The sequence below is a fragment of the Elephas maximus genome, chromosome X (assembly GCF_024166365.1).
Source record: "Elephas maximus indicus isolate mEleMax1 chromosome X, mEleMax1 primary haplotype, whole genome shotgun sequence".
NCBI classification, from domain to species: Eukaryota; Metazoa; Chordata; class Mammalia; order Proboscidea; family Elephantidae; genus Elephas; species Elephas maximus.
The window spans coordinates 115,240,006-115,254,754 of NC_064846.1; the positions used below are offsets into that span (position 1 = coordinate 115,240,006).

A 14,749-nucleotide genomic window follows, 5' to 3' on the forward strand; every position below is an offset into this window, starting at 1 on the left:
TGGTGGAGAGGTCAGCAGGGGCCAGATCACAGAGGGCCTTATGAGTCATATTTAAGCGATTGAATTTAAAATTGCATAGCTCAAAATTCTGGAGTTAATTACATTCCATTTGGATTATAGTGACTAATGGGTTTAAGCCTGCTAGCATAACATCTGGCAGCATCTGTCACCTGATAACGGGGGGAAGGAGGGCAAGCAGTTGGAAGTTAGCCCTGCTTGGCCTGCTAGTTCCATATTCTCATATACTTTGAGTTTCTGAAGAGATGGGGAGGAGGGCAATAACGGGAACCCCGTGTTTGTTTGTTTTTTAATTTTATTGTTGTCGAGAATATACACAGCAAAACATACACCAATTCAACCATTTCTACATGTACAATTTAGTGACATTGATTACATTCTTCGAGTTGTATAACTATTGTCACTCTCCTTTTCTGAGTTGTTCCTCCTCCATTAACATAAACTCACTGCCCCCTAAGGTTCCTATCTAATCTTTTAAGTTGCTGTTGTCACTTTGATCCCATGTAGATAGTTCTTAAAAGAGCGTAAAGGTCAAGGCAGACATTTTTTTTTTTACTAGTTTAGCTAAGCTGTTGTTTGGTTTTAACAAGACTTCAGGGGATATTTTTGGTTTAAGGTTTAAAGATTATTTCAGGGCATTAGTTTTAGGGATTCATCCAGCTCCCATTGCTTCAGAAAGTTTGGAGTCAATGAGAATTTGAAATTTCTGTTCTGCGTATTCTCCCTTTTGATCAGAATTCTTCTATAGAATCTTCCATCAAAATGGGGAACTCAGTATTTTGTCCATGATTTTGTACTGCCAAGCTCTTAAGAGGTTCAGGAATCTTGGGGAAGGGTGGGGGGGTGGTTGTCGAAGACTCTAAACCTTTGGGCAAAGATGAGCTGAATACAACCAGTGTACCCAGCAATGATGATGGTAACTAAAATTTATTGTGTACTTCCTGCTTGCCAGGCACTGTCCTTTTAGTTTAACATGCCTAAGGACTTTATACATATTAACTAATTAAAAAAATTCTCAGTGGAGGTTAGTACTTTTATTATTTCCATTTTAAAGATGAGGAAACTGAGGCATGAAGGGTATAATTTTAACTTGCTTGAGATTACACTAGTAAATGGCAGAGCTGGGATACTGATCCTCTTAACCACTACATTGTATTGCAATGGTAGTATAGGAAAAAAGCCCAAGTTCTGATGTTAGACCTGGGTTTGAATCTCACATGTACTATTTACTAGCTGGTGACCTTGGGCAGGTCTCCTACCTCTTGGCTTAAGTTTCCTCATTTGTAAAATTAGGATAATAACACCTACTTGTGGGACTGTTGTGAGGATTACAGGTAATGTATATAAGGTGTGTAAAAGCTCTATCAATAGGTATTATAAAAGCTGGTGGATTCTGATGCGCCTTTTTTTGTTCCTCCTTCTAGGAACTTGGGAAGACTCTGGAGAGTCCTCCAGAGGTTCAAGGGGAATGAATGGGGTTTAGCCCAATCTCCCTGACCTTGTGCCTATCCATAGGGCTAGGCTGAGGAACTTAGTTTCCTAACTTCAGGGGAGAGTTTTATGGGGCCATGTGGGTGGATGAGCTAAGTGGCGCCTGACATTCAGTAGTAACTCTGGGTCCTTGGTGAGACTGATTAAGCGAGCCCACCAGCCACTCCATGGGAGAAAAGACCTGGCAATCTGCTTCCATAACAGCCTAGGAAATCCTATGGGGCATTTCTACTCTGTTATATAGGGTTGCTATGAATTGGAATCTACTCGACAGCACACAACAGTAACAAATATGAGTGGATGAGCTGAGTGGTGCCTGACATTCTGCAGTTACTCTGGGTCCTTGAGCCCTGAGCCTAGTTTCCCTTTCTCTCCGCAGTTTGGAGTTTGAGAATCAGAAGACTCGCTTGGGCATCCAGTTGGATTTTGAAAAGAATCAACTGAAGGAGGACCAAGATAAAGTGCACATGTGGGAACAGACAGTAAAAAAAGATGAGAATGAGATAGAAAAGCTCAAGAAGGTAAGGAAGGAGAAAATGAAAAGACAGGCTAAACACTGGGAGGAAATATTGCAAGAGATATGGTGGACAGAAGGCTAATATCAATAACTTACGAATCTCTCATCTAAATCAGTAAGAAAAACATCAAGACCGAAATAAGGGGAAAAAAAATAAGTAAATGGCACAGACAGTTCAAGAAAAGATTCAAATGGTCCATAAACGTTACAAATAATTTAGCCTTATGAGTAATCAAAGAAATGCAAATTAAGGCAACAATTAGATGTAATTTGTTTCCTATCATATTAATTTAAATTCAAAAAAAGATAATACTCAATACTGGCCATACTGCATGAGACCAGTATTTGGTCAAGAGTATTCAGAATACTCAGTTATACCTGAGGAAATAACGCAAAATACTGGCAAAGCTCTGTGCACATAGGGTGATGTTTATTGCAAGCATTATTTAGTTCCAAATTGGAAATTACCAATACCCCTTGGGAATTAGAAATTTAATAAATTTCATTCATGTAAGTATTTGTGTTGTTCAAAGTTTAGTAGTACATGGGCCCCATTTAAAGGAAAAATATTCCCTAAGATCCCCAGTGTTTGCTCAAAAAAAAATTTTTTTTAATGTTACTTAAACATATACAAATGTATATACTTCAAACACTTAACCAAAAACCAAGACAAACTTACACATTAAATACTAGCAAAACTAATAAAATTCAAATTAACCATGTTAAATCACTGCAACAGGTGATGTTGTTTTGCTGAAATCGAATCACTTTTCACGGTGCGACTATACTACTGACTGTTACAAGTCAGTTCCTTTGAGTTTAACATGCCCATACCACTGTGTAAATACTACTGACTGTTACAAGTCAGTTCCTTTGAGTTTAACATGCCCATACCACTGTGTACTATGTGATAATTCAGTTCTTCCACACCTTTTCTCTTTAAATTACTATGAAACCTTTGTTCCTTACAGCATCCCCTCCTAAAGTGGTTTGGTCATCACTTGGTTTGAACATACCATTTGACTTTTATGTCTGCCTGTGTTTGTTTTTTGTTTGCCTCTTTGTTTCATTACTCTTGGCTCCTAAAGTTTACTATTTGGTATCACTGGGATCTTAAATGCTAAGTACCCTGGGGAGTAAAATCCAGGTTAGGACTAGGTGGACATCTAGATGATCCAGAATAATATATTTGTGTGACTTTTTCCCTTTTTATTTTGAAATAGTTTTAAACTTAGAAGTAGCAAGAATAGTACAAAGAACTCTGATATATATCCATCACCAAGGTTCATCAGTCATTAACATTTTGCCACATTTCAATTTTCATTCCCTCTGTATATGCATATGATTGTTTCTTATGAACCGTCTTAGGGTAACTTGCAGGTGTGTACCTTTTATGTGACTTTTTAGGATCAAAATGAGAAGAAAAAATTCTCTTTTTAAAAAATCAGAACACTATAAGGCTACAATCCCCTTTGACCACTCTCAATTCTAGTCCCTTATTCTCTTCCCAGAGGCAACCCTGGCTTATTTTGTATTCAAGACCTTGTATATACTTAATGAAATACTTTTACATTCGTATATGTGTTCTCATAGAAAATATACAGTATTGTTTATATGTGCTTCTTTAAAAACATGGATGTTGTTATACTGCTCATGACAGGCAGTATTTGATGTGGAAAAATGCTCAAAAATAACATTAAGTCAGAATTAAAAAAAGAAATACAGAGTTTTAACTACAGTCTAGTCCCAATTATGTAAAAACTGTCTATAAATAATATGGGAGGGAACTATGTAAAGCTGTCTATAAATAATGCTGGGAGGAAATATGCTAAAATGTAAATTGGTTAGCACTGGGTGGTAGGATTACTAGTGATTTTTTTTCTCCCTGCTTTATACTTTTTGTATACTTTGAACTTTTCTACAACAAGCGTCTTGTATAATTGGGGTGGGTGGGGGAAGGCAACCAAATAATTTCAAAAAAGATAAAAGAGGCTTGAGGGGTGATTAGGGGTTTGTGGAAGCAGAGCTCATTGAAGAGAGGCTCCAGCAAATTGCCTGGCGAAAAGGGTGGGGGTAGGGGAGAAGATCCTAAGGTGAGTTGAGGAAAGCCTTCACTTCTTGTCCTGTTCCCCTGCTGGGACCAGGAGGAGCAGAGACACATGAAGATAATAGATGAGACCATGGCCCAGCTACAAGACCTGAAGAACCAGCACCTGGCCAAGAAGTCAGAAGTGAATGACAAGAATCACGAGATGGAGGAGATTCGTAAGAAACTGGGAGGTGCCAACAAGTGAGTGGGTTCAGGTTCGGGGTGGGAGGAATAGGTAGAGCAGGCAGCCTGCCAGATTTGGGTCTCACCCAGCTCCCTGGACCTTCTTAGGGAAATGACCCACTTACAGAAGGAGGTGACAGCCATTGAGACCAAACTTGAACAGAAGCGCAGTGACCGCCACAACCTGCTACAGGCCTGCAAGATGCAGGACATCAAGTTGCCACTGTCTAAGGGCACCATGGACGATATTAGTCAGGAAGAGGTGAGAATTATTGCTGGTGATGGAAGTGGGCTATGAACAACATTAACCAGTGCTGAGAAATGACAGTGGCCAGGAGGGGCAGGTGAGAGAGAGAAGTGTGATAGGCAGGGGATGGCGAGGGACATAGGAGCGATGCAGGGACAATAAAGCAAAGTGAGGTTATGAAGGCAGGTGGGGTGAAAGGCAATAAATAGGCTTGGTGTGAGAGGGAAGTTGAATTGGGGGTAGAGAGGCAGGTGGTGAGGGAAGTAAGCCAGGAGAGAATGAGGTCATTCATTAACTTTAGGGACTTGAGCTATGTTAACCTCACTGGGTGGTGGATGTCAAAGTGGGAATTGAGGGACGTTAGCCAAGAGCAAGAGCAGAGGAAGACAGGAAGCTGGTGGGACCTGAGGGTTGATAGCTACATTGAGGGAAGTTGGCCAGGAGAGGGTGAGGTAGGGGACATCAACAATGTGCAGCGGTAAGGAAACTTAGCTATAGGAAAGAGAGGGACACTAGCCAATAGGGGAGCCAAGGCATTGTATCCATTGGAAGTGAAGATTGGTAGTGAAGGGGTGGGGAATGTTAACTGAGAGGAGGTTTGCATATATATTGTCTTAGACCTGGTCATGTATCTTAGTCTCCCAGGTCTTTCTCACTCCCCCTCCCAATAGCATTTCTGTTTAGTTTAATAAAATATTTTAAATACCAGAAATGTGCCAGGCATCATAGTAGCACATGACATAATTAGCTCTCATCCTAACTATAGCCCTGCCAGACAGGCATTGTCCGCACATTACTGGTGAAGGAACATGGGATCAGAGAGAATAACTTGTCTAGGATCACACTATTAGTGGTAGAACCCAGTTTTGAACTAAGGTCTTTCTACCTTCAGAGCTGCTCTTCCATCTACCACATTGCTTTCTAGCAAGGTGCTTTCTCAAAGACATTGAAGGCTGCAAAGGAACCCCCAGCATCTCCCCTCCCCAGAGGCACTCTCATGGCTGGTCTGCTTCGTTAGAATCTCCCTCTCTCTCATCATTGCAGGGTAGCTCCCAGGGGGAGGATTCAGTGAGTGGTTCCCAGAGAACTTCCAATATCTATGCACGAGAGGCCCTCATCGAGATTGACTACGGTGACCTGTGTGAGGATCTGAAGGTGAGAATCAGTCACAGGGGTGGGAGATGTGGGGTGGGAAGCTATCTTCCTAGCTGTCCAGAGAGAAAGTCAAGCCCTCTGGGCCCTATGGAGACCATGGCTGGAAAGAGGGGAGAGCTGGCAAGAAGGGAGGATTAAATTGTGACCTAGGGTCTCCCCCATTATACACACGAAGGCATATGTACATCTCCCACCTCCACTCTCAGTTGCTTGTGTCCCTGCCCCTTCCCCCCTTCCATGTGTGTACATACCTTAAGCCTGGATATACACACACACACAACATGCTCCTGTCTAATAAAGTCTGTTTTTTTCTGTTTCTACCATTTCGGGCCATTTTCATCCCTCACATAGACTATACTGCAGGAGCTTCTCAATCGTTTCTAGTGCTTTATAATCCATACCTCCTCATTCTAAAAATTAAGCCACAGGGACTTAATCTTTTTAAAACTTTTTTATTATGAAAATGTCAAACATATGTAGAAGTAGAGAGGATAATATATAATGAACCCCAGGTACCCATCACCCAGTTTTAACAATTAGCAACATATGGTCAGTTTCATTTCTTATACCCCTTCCCTCCCCCAGTGAACTATTTTAAAGCAAATTCTAGACATTATTTCATCCATAATTACCTCAACATTTAGACTATAAGAACTCTTTAAAAAAAAAAAAAACATAACCACAATATCAGATCTAGAAAATTTTAACAGTAACTCCATAATATCATGTAATATTTGGCAAATGTTTAGATTTCCATGGAAGTCCCATGAAAACTTTTTTCTAAAGGTTTCTGTTTAAATCGGGATTCAGCTGAGGTCCATGTGTTACAATGGGTTGATATGTCTCTTTTAGTCTATAACATTTTCCCCTCCCTCTTTTTTTCTTCCCATTTATTTAAGAAATAAACTCTTGTCACCTGTCCTGTAGAATTTCCTGATCACATTTCTGACATTATTTAGCATGTTCTTCTATCCCCAGTATTTCCTGTAACCAAAAAACCAAATCCACTGCTGTCAAGTCAATTCCGACTCATAGTGACCCTCTAGGACAGAGTAGAACTGCCCCATAGGGTTTCCAAGGCTGTAAATCTTTACTGAAGCTGACTACCACATCTTTCTCCCATGGAGCTGTTGGTGGGTTTGAACCGCTGACCTTTTGGTTGACAGCCAAGTGCTTTAACCACTGCTCCACCAGGGTTCCTTTGTTCTATAAACTGGTAGTTAAATCTAGGGTTTGATTGGATTCAAGTTCATTATTTTTTTCTAGGAATATGTCGTAGATGGTGCTGTGTACTTGTGAACTTCCTTTTGCATCACATCCACAGATAAATGATATCAGTTGTCTCTCTCTGTGATGTTAAAATTAATCAGTGTTCAACATTACTTATGAAATATTCTTGACAAAAACTCAAACATGAATCCCATCAAGCGGCTAGATCCACCAATTACAAGAAAACACCTGTGCCAGAGGAGCATGTTAAATAAAAGCACAGGGATGCTGTTAGCCAAATCCAGACTGTGGGAAACTCTAAAGGATAAAAGAACTGGTTTCTTCCATAAATAAATGGGCAGAAAAAAAATAAAGAGGGAGGGGACTGTTAGAAGCTAAAAGAGACAAATTAACCAGTTGTAAAATGTGTGGACCTCATTTGAATCCATTGCAAAGAAAAAAGAGAGGAAGAATCTATAAACTAAATGAGACTGAAGAGACAGCAGCCAGTTTCAGTGTATGTGCCTTATTGGATACAGATTTTGAAAAAAACTGTAAAAAATTTTTCTAAAACAGGACAATTTGAACTCTGACCAGATATTTTATGATGATAAGGAATTACTGTTAATATTTTTAGGTGTGGCAATGGTATTGTCATTATATATATTTTTTAACGTCCTTATCTTTTAGAACAGTGCTTTTCAGTTGGCGGGGAGAATGGAAATTTGCCTCCTGGGGACTTTTAGCAAAGTCTGGAAACATTTTTGCTTGTCACAGCTGAGATGGTGTTAATAGTGGCGTCTAGTGGGTAGAGACCATGGATGTTGTTAAACGCCCCAAAAATACACAGGACAGCCCCCCACAAAAACAAATCATCTGGCCCAAAATGTCAGTAGTGCCGAGGTTCAGAAACCCTGTTGTAGAGATACATACTGAAGTATTTACAGATGAAATGATCTGTCTGGGATTTGCTTTAATGTAATTGAGTATAGGGAGGAAGTTGGAAGGTATAGATGGTACAGTATTGGCCATGAATTGATAATTGAAGTGGTTAAGCACTCAGCTGTTAACTGAAAGGTCAGCAGTTTGAACCCACCAGCCTCTCCAAGGGAGGAAGATGTGGCAGTCTGCTTCCGTAAAGATTATATCCTTTGAAACCCTTTGAGGTAGTTCTGCTCTGCCCTATGGGGTCGCTATGAGTCAGAATCGACTTGACCGCAGTGAGTTTTGGGGTTTGAATGAGTACATGGGGGCTCATAATATTATTTTTCGTACTTTTGTGTATGTTTGAAAATTTACATAATGCAACGTTAGAAAAACCAAAAACCACAATCACTAGGTTCACGTGTTAACCTTATCCATCCTTTATAAAGCTCCCTATCAGCCTTTCACGAATTGATTTTAATAGCCATTGGTGATCATTGTGAAAGGTTTCAAAGTGGTAATTTTCTAATTCTGTCACGTCTCCTTCATTAGTTGGAATTCTGAAAAGAACTTTCCCACTGTATTTCCCATTCCTTGAAATACAGTGGAAACCCTGGTGACGTAGTGGTTAAGTGCTATGGCTGTTAACCAAGAGGTTGGCAGTTTGAGTCCTCCAGGTGCTCCTTGGAAACTCTATGGGGCAGTTCTACTCTGTCTTATAGGGTTGCTGTGAGTCAGGATTGACTCGATGGCAACGGGTTTGGTTTTTTTTTTTTTTTTTTTGTTTGAAATACAGTTAGTACAGAAAAGGTAGGATAAATACTTAATGCTTTTATTTACCAACTTTCAGAGTCACGAGTTATATACCCTTGTAACTTTAAAGGTGACCAATGAGGATTTTTTTTTGTTCCTTATAACCTTACGTATTTGAATGTTTCACTCTGTTAGAGTCATTTTTCTTCTTGATGCTGAAATTGTCCCACCCTTGGCCAATGGGAGCCACTTCAAGCTGATTTTTGTTGCTAATTTTAGTTCTTAATTATAGGAAATTTCATACACAAAAGTAAAATAGTACATTGTCCCTAATGTAGCCATCACCACCTTCAGCAGTAATCAACTCATGACCAAACTTGTTTCATCTGCACCCCCACATACTCCATTCCCCTTCCCTCCTGGTTATTTTAAAATAAATCCTGGGCAGCATATCATTTCATATTTCAGAATGTATTTCCCAAAGAGATAAGTATCCTTTGAAAAAGTAATACCATTATCGTACCTTAATATAGTAATTAATATTCACATTTCCCTGAATGTCATGCATGCATATATACACACACACACACACACAATTTGCTTGTTTGAGTTGGGAACCAAGTAAGATAGACAGATACTGTATTTTTACACAAATAACATGTGCCCTCTACATTTGTTTGCCAGCCTTGCCTTCCCCCTGCAAGGTATTTTCCTAAGCACACTATGCCTTTTTTTTTTTTTTTTAACAGAAAAGTGTAGCAGCACTTACAAAAAATACCTCTGGGGGAGGGGGGCAGTCGTGGTTGGCAAACAAACATAGAAGGCACATGTTATTTGTGTAAAAATATGGTAGATAGATTGATAAATATGTAGATAAATGATTGATGGATGTGGTGATTGGTTGATACAGCTCATAAGTCTCATTTAATCTGTAATTTCCCCTTCCTCTCTATATTTATTTTTCTTCACAGTATTTTTTGTTGTTGAAGAAATTGGGTCATTAGTCCTGTAGGATTTACTACATTCTGTATTGGTTATATCCCAGTGATGTTTAAAATACACTCCCCCAAAATAAAATGGAATACCCGCTTTCCCTCATAGTTCCTGTAAGCGGGTAGTTAGGCATAGATCAGTGCTTTTCAATAGAAATAAAATGAAGCACGTGTGTAATATTTTTTAGTAGCCACATTTTTTTAAAAAATGTGTATTGTTGAGAATATACACAGCAAAACGTACACCAGTTCAACAGTTTCTGCAGGTACCATTTAGTGACACTGATTATATTCTTCGGGTTGTTCAACCATTCTCACCCCTCTTTTCTGAGTTGTTCCTCCTCCATTAACATAAGCTCACTGCCCCTAAGCTTCCTGTGTAATCTTTCAAGTTGCTGTTGTCACTTTGATCCATTACAGATAGTTCTTACAAGAGTATATAATGCTCAAGGCAGACATTTTTACTAGTTAAACTGAACTACTGTTTGGCTTTAAGAAGACTTCAGGGATATTTTTGGGTTAAAGTTTGGAAATTATCTCAGGGCAGTAGTTTCAGGAGTTCATAGTAGCCACATTTTTAAAAAAGTGAAAAGAAATTAAATTTAATGCTATAGTTTGTTAAGCCTAATATATCCCAAAGAATATTATTTTAACAAGTAAACAGTGTTTCTGTTTACCTCTAATATGTGTTCAGCCAGGGAGCTGGCAAACAGGAGGTTCTCAAAACGTGCTGATTGTATTAAGTTGGAGAAAAAGACATGAAACTAGGCAGTGGCACGATCCAGGATTAATGTCATTATGGAGATGCTGGGAAAGGCTTCCTCGATGAGATATTTAACACTCTTTATTGGTACTAAGTCTTTAAAATCCAGTATGTGTTTTACACTTTACAGCACATTTCAATTTGAATGCTTAAGTTTTCATCAGACATACTTGATCTGTATTTGGATTTTTTTAAATTTACAATTGAAAAATATCTGCATTCTCAAAACTGAAAAACCAAACCCGTAGGTGTCAATTCCGACTCATAGCAACCCTATAGGACAGAGTAGAACTGCCCCATACGGTTTTCAAGGAGTGCCTGGTAGATTTGAACTGCTGACCTTTTGGTAAGCAGCTAATAGCTCTTAACCACTATGCCACCATATCCAAGTTGTTCCAAATATACCTAAAAGTTTTCCAGTAGCTGAATCACTTTTTCAATTTAAATTAATTAATAAAAGTTTAGTTCCTCAGTCACAGTAGCCGAATTTCACATGCTTAGCCACATGTGGCTAGTGGTCATTATATTGGACAGAGGCTTGATCGAATTCAGATTTGGTTTTTGTTTTGGTCAAGGCTACTTCATAGGTGGTGGTGTTACTTCCATCAGGAGGTACATAGTGTGTGTGTGTGTGTGTGTGTGTGTGTGCGCGCGCTTAGCAGCCACGATGGTCATTGCCTAGATCCAGCAATTCAAGGGTTGCAAAATGGTGATCTTCTATCACTTCTTTTTGTTTATTAGTTAGAATACTATATATACTTTCTCTCATCAATTGTTTCATTACCCTGAGGTACAGTTTGTATACCAAAAAAAAGCAAACCCACTGCCATCGAGTAGATTCCTACTCATCGCAACCCTTTAGTGACCCCACAGAGTTTCCGAGGAGTGCTTGGTGGATTCAAACCACAGACATTTCGGTTAGTAGCCTTAGCTCTTAACCACTGCACCACCAGGGTTTCCACAGTTTGTACAGGAAAGGCAAAATGTTGTGCTTGATTCTTTCCCTTTATTTACCAGTTTATAGACTAAAGAGTTGGTTCCCTGGCATTCTTAAGATTTGTCCACTGAGTTATTTTTGTGTAATTACGAACTTACGGATATAAATGTTAATTGGTGTGTTTTAATCTGCTGTGGTAATTTTTTGGTGTTCAAGTTGTCCCATCTTTGGCCAGTGGGAACTTATTCAGGTTGTCTTCAGAATCATTTTGATACAATCCTTGTAATTTTTGATATTTTCCTTGCTTCCTGATATAATCTAATAGTCCAGGCTCATCCTCTACATTTTCTGCCTCAGACCTAGACTTAGCTATTTTACCTAAAGCTCTGGCTTCTTTCAGTGGGATTGTTTAATGACTGCCATCTGAATACGATAGTGCTCATGACTGCAGAGTTAGTCAGTGCTCCTAAAACTTTTTAGTAGACTTGGCTACGAAATACATATTTTATTTCGAAAGGAAAATGCGTCGTGAGTTCATTTTGATACTTTGAATTGAAATTGTAATTTTCACAGTTTAACATCATTGATTGTATGTTTGAGTCTCCAGTTACTCTTGCTGTAAATCTTGGTTCCTAACAACATTAACATAATAACGTATTTACTTTATCTTACTCTATGTATAGAAGTTTGAAAATCACAATAAGATACTGCTTCCATAACCAGTTGCCATCAAGTTGATTCTGACTCGTGGACAATACCATGTGTGTCAGAGTAGAACTGTGCTCCACAGGATTTTCAATGGCTGATTTTTCAGAAGTAGATTGCCAGGACTTCTTCCAAGGCACTTCTGAATGTATGCAAACCTCCAGCCTGTCATTTAGCAGCCATGCAGGTTAACCGTATGCAGCACCCAGGGACAGCAATTCCACTGCTAGGGATCTACGCAAAAGACTTGAAAGCAGAGACTCAGACACTTGTACAGCATTGTTCATTAAAGCATTATTCACAATAGACAAAAGGTGGAAATTATCCAAGTGCCCATCAACAGATGGATGGATAAACAAAATGAGGCATATATATAGCCAAACCAAACCCACTGCTGTCAAGTCGATTGTGACTTATAGTGACCCTAAAGGACAGAGTAGAACTGTCCCATAGGCTTTCCAAGGCTGTAAATCTTTGCAGAAGCAGACTGCCCCATCTTTCTCCTGCAGAGCCGTTGGTAGATTTGAACCACTGACATTTAGGTTAATAGCTGAATGCTTTAACCACTGCGCCACCAGGGATCCTCTATATACATATAGTGGAATATTATTCAGCCATAAAGATAAATGAAGTTTGAATACATGCTATGACATGGATGAACCTTGAAAACATGCTGAGTGAAATCAGATACAAAAATTGTATGATCCCACTTATATGAAATATCTAAAATAGGCAAGTGCATAGAGACCAAAGTGGTTACCAGGAGAGGAGGAAAGAGGGAATGATTGCTTAAGAGGCAACAGGTTTCTGTTAAGAGTGATGAAAAAATTTGGAGATGGATAATGGTGATGGTTGCACACATGGTTGATGTAATAAATGTTACTGAATTGCACACATAAAAAGGTTGAAATAACAAATGTTTTCTTACATATATTTTACTATAAATTTTATCTTAAAAAAGATACCACTAACAATTTGATTATTGAATAATGTTTAAGATTTCTTTGAGGTTCTTTTTGACATTAAGCTGATGTTTCATTGGGCATGTGCATTCCTATGTTGTAAAGTAATTTAAAATAATTCTAATATTTAACCAAACTGGCATATAGTTAGGTTTCTTTGTTTCATTTTTTCCAATTTTTAGGAATTTCTCTTAGCATTTTGATTTGTTTTTTTCCCCTCAAATTTAATTTTGAAAATTTTCAAACCTACAACAAAGTTGAAAGAATGGTACAGTGAATGCCCATATAGCTTTCGCCTTAGACTCACCAGTGAATGAGTTTACTGCATTTGCTTTGTCTCTCATCTTTCTTGTCTTCTTCCTTCCCTTTCATTAAGAGATCAAACTTAGCATCACATCCTGACATATGTGCTTCCGGATGTGGTACAATATGAAGCACACGGCATTGCCAGTGAAGTGTTCTTGCTTCAAAATACTTAACCTGAATTTGTCAAGCCTCTAGATTAGACCAGGAAACCGTGGTGGCGTAGTGGTTAAGTGCTACAGCTACTAACCAATGGGTCGGCAGTTCAAATCTGCCAGGCACTCCTTGAAAACTCTATGGGGCAGTTCTACTCTGTTCTATAGGGTCGCTATGAGTCGGAATTGACTCGACGGCACTGGGTTTGGTTTGGTTTAGATTAGACCAAACTTCCCATTTATAGGAAATACAAGGATTGGAAGAGCCTCTTTCCCCACTACATACGCACTTTTTTTGGTTTTTACTGAGCCATTTGAAGGTAGTTGAAGACCTCATGATACTCCAGCCCAAAATACTTCAGTGTGCTAAGAACAAGGAATTCTCCTATAAAACCACAATTCCATATTACATCCAATAAAATTAATAATTATTATTAATTCCATAATGTCCATATTCAAATTTCCCTGGTTGTTCCAAAAGTGTATTTGTGGTAGTTTTTTTTTTTTAAACTATGATCTGGTCAAGATTCATGTATTGCTTTTGGTATTTCGTCTCTTTTGTTTCTTTTAATACAGAATTGTCCCCTCACTTTTTTTTTTCCATGACATTGACCTTCTGGAGAGTCCACATGAGTTGTAGAATGTCCCACATTACGGGTATGTTGGTTTCCTTACAGAATTGTTTAACTTGCTCTTCCTTGTATTTCCTGTAAATGGGAAGTTCGGTCTAGTCTAGTGGCTTGATAGATTCAGGTTAAATATTTTGGGGCAAGAACACTTCATTGGTGAGGCTGTATACTTCGTATTGCACCACATCAGGAAGCACGTAATGTCAGGGTGTCCTACTAGTAGTGATGTTAAGTTTGATCCCTTAGTTAAGGTGTTCATTGCCACCTCTCTCAACTCTCAATGTACATTTTTACCTTTGCAGTTAGTGAGTAATTGTTAGGATGAATTCTTTGACATTGTGTGACTGTCCTGTTCCCCAATAATTTTTTACCCAGTGGTCTTCACATTTTCATTTAGTTTTGTTTTATAATCACATAACGTTTTCATATGGTTCTAAAACTGAAAGTAGAGAACAAGGTACATGAAGACAAGCCTGGCTGTCCCCTTCACCTTCCTTGTTCCTTACCTTCCACTATAGGTAACCATTTTAATTAGGTTTTTTGATTATCCTTTTTTCTTGTGATTTTAAAATACAAATATATTCATATTCTTGCCACTCCTTTCTTAAACATAGCATACTATTGTATACCTTTCGTATTTCACTTAAAAATATATTTTGGAGACCACTCTATAGCAGTATGTAGAGATCTTCAGGAGGGTTTTTCTAAAATGTTAAT

The 14,749-nt window shown here is 38.7% G+C and overlaps 1 protein-coding gene across 2 annotated transcripts in view; it reads left to right on the forward strand.

The window, feature by feature from the left end:
- SMC1A (structural maintenance of chromosomes 1A) overlaps window positions 1-14,749 on the forward strand; it is a 47,720-nt gene that overhangs the window by 26,006 nt on the left and 6,965 nt on the right. For both annotated transcript variants that reach the window (XM_049872583.1, XM_049872585.1), the window contains 4 exons: window positions 1,889-2,030; window positions 4,171-4,316; window positions 4,407-4,560; window positions 5,590-5,700. In XM_049872583.1, the coding sequence (XP_049728540.1) occupies window positions 1,889-2,030; window positions 4,171-4,316; window positions 4,407-4,560; window positions 5,590-5,700 (553 nt within the window). The remainder of the gene's footprint in view (window positions 1-1,888; window positions 2,031-4,170; window positions 4,317-4,406; window positions 4,561-5,589; window positions 5,701-14,749) is intronic.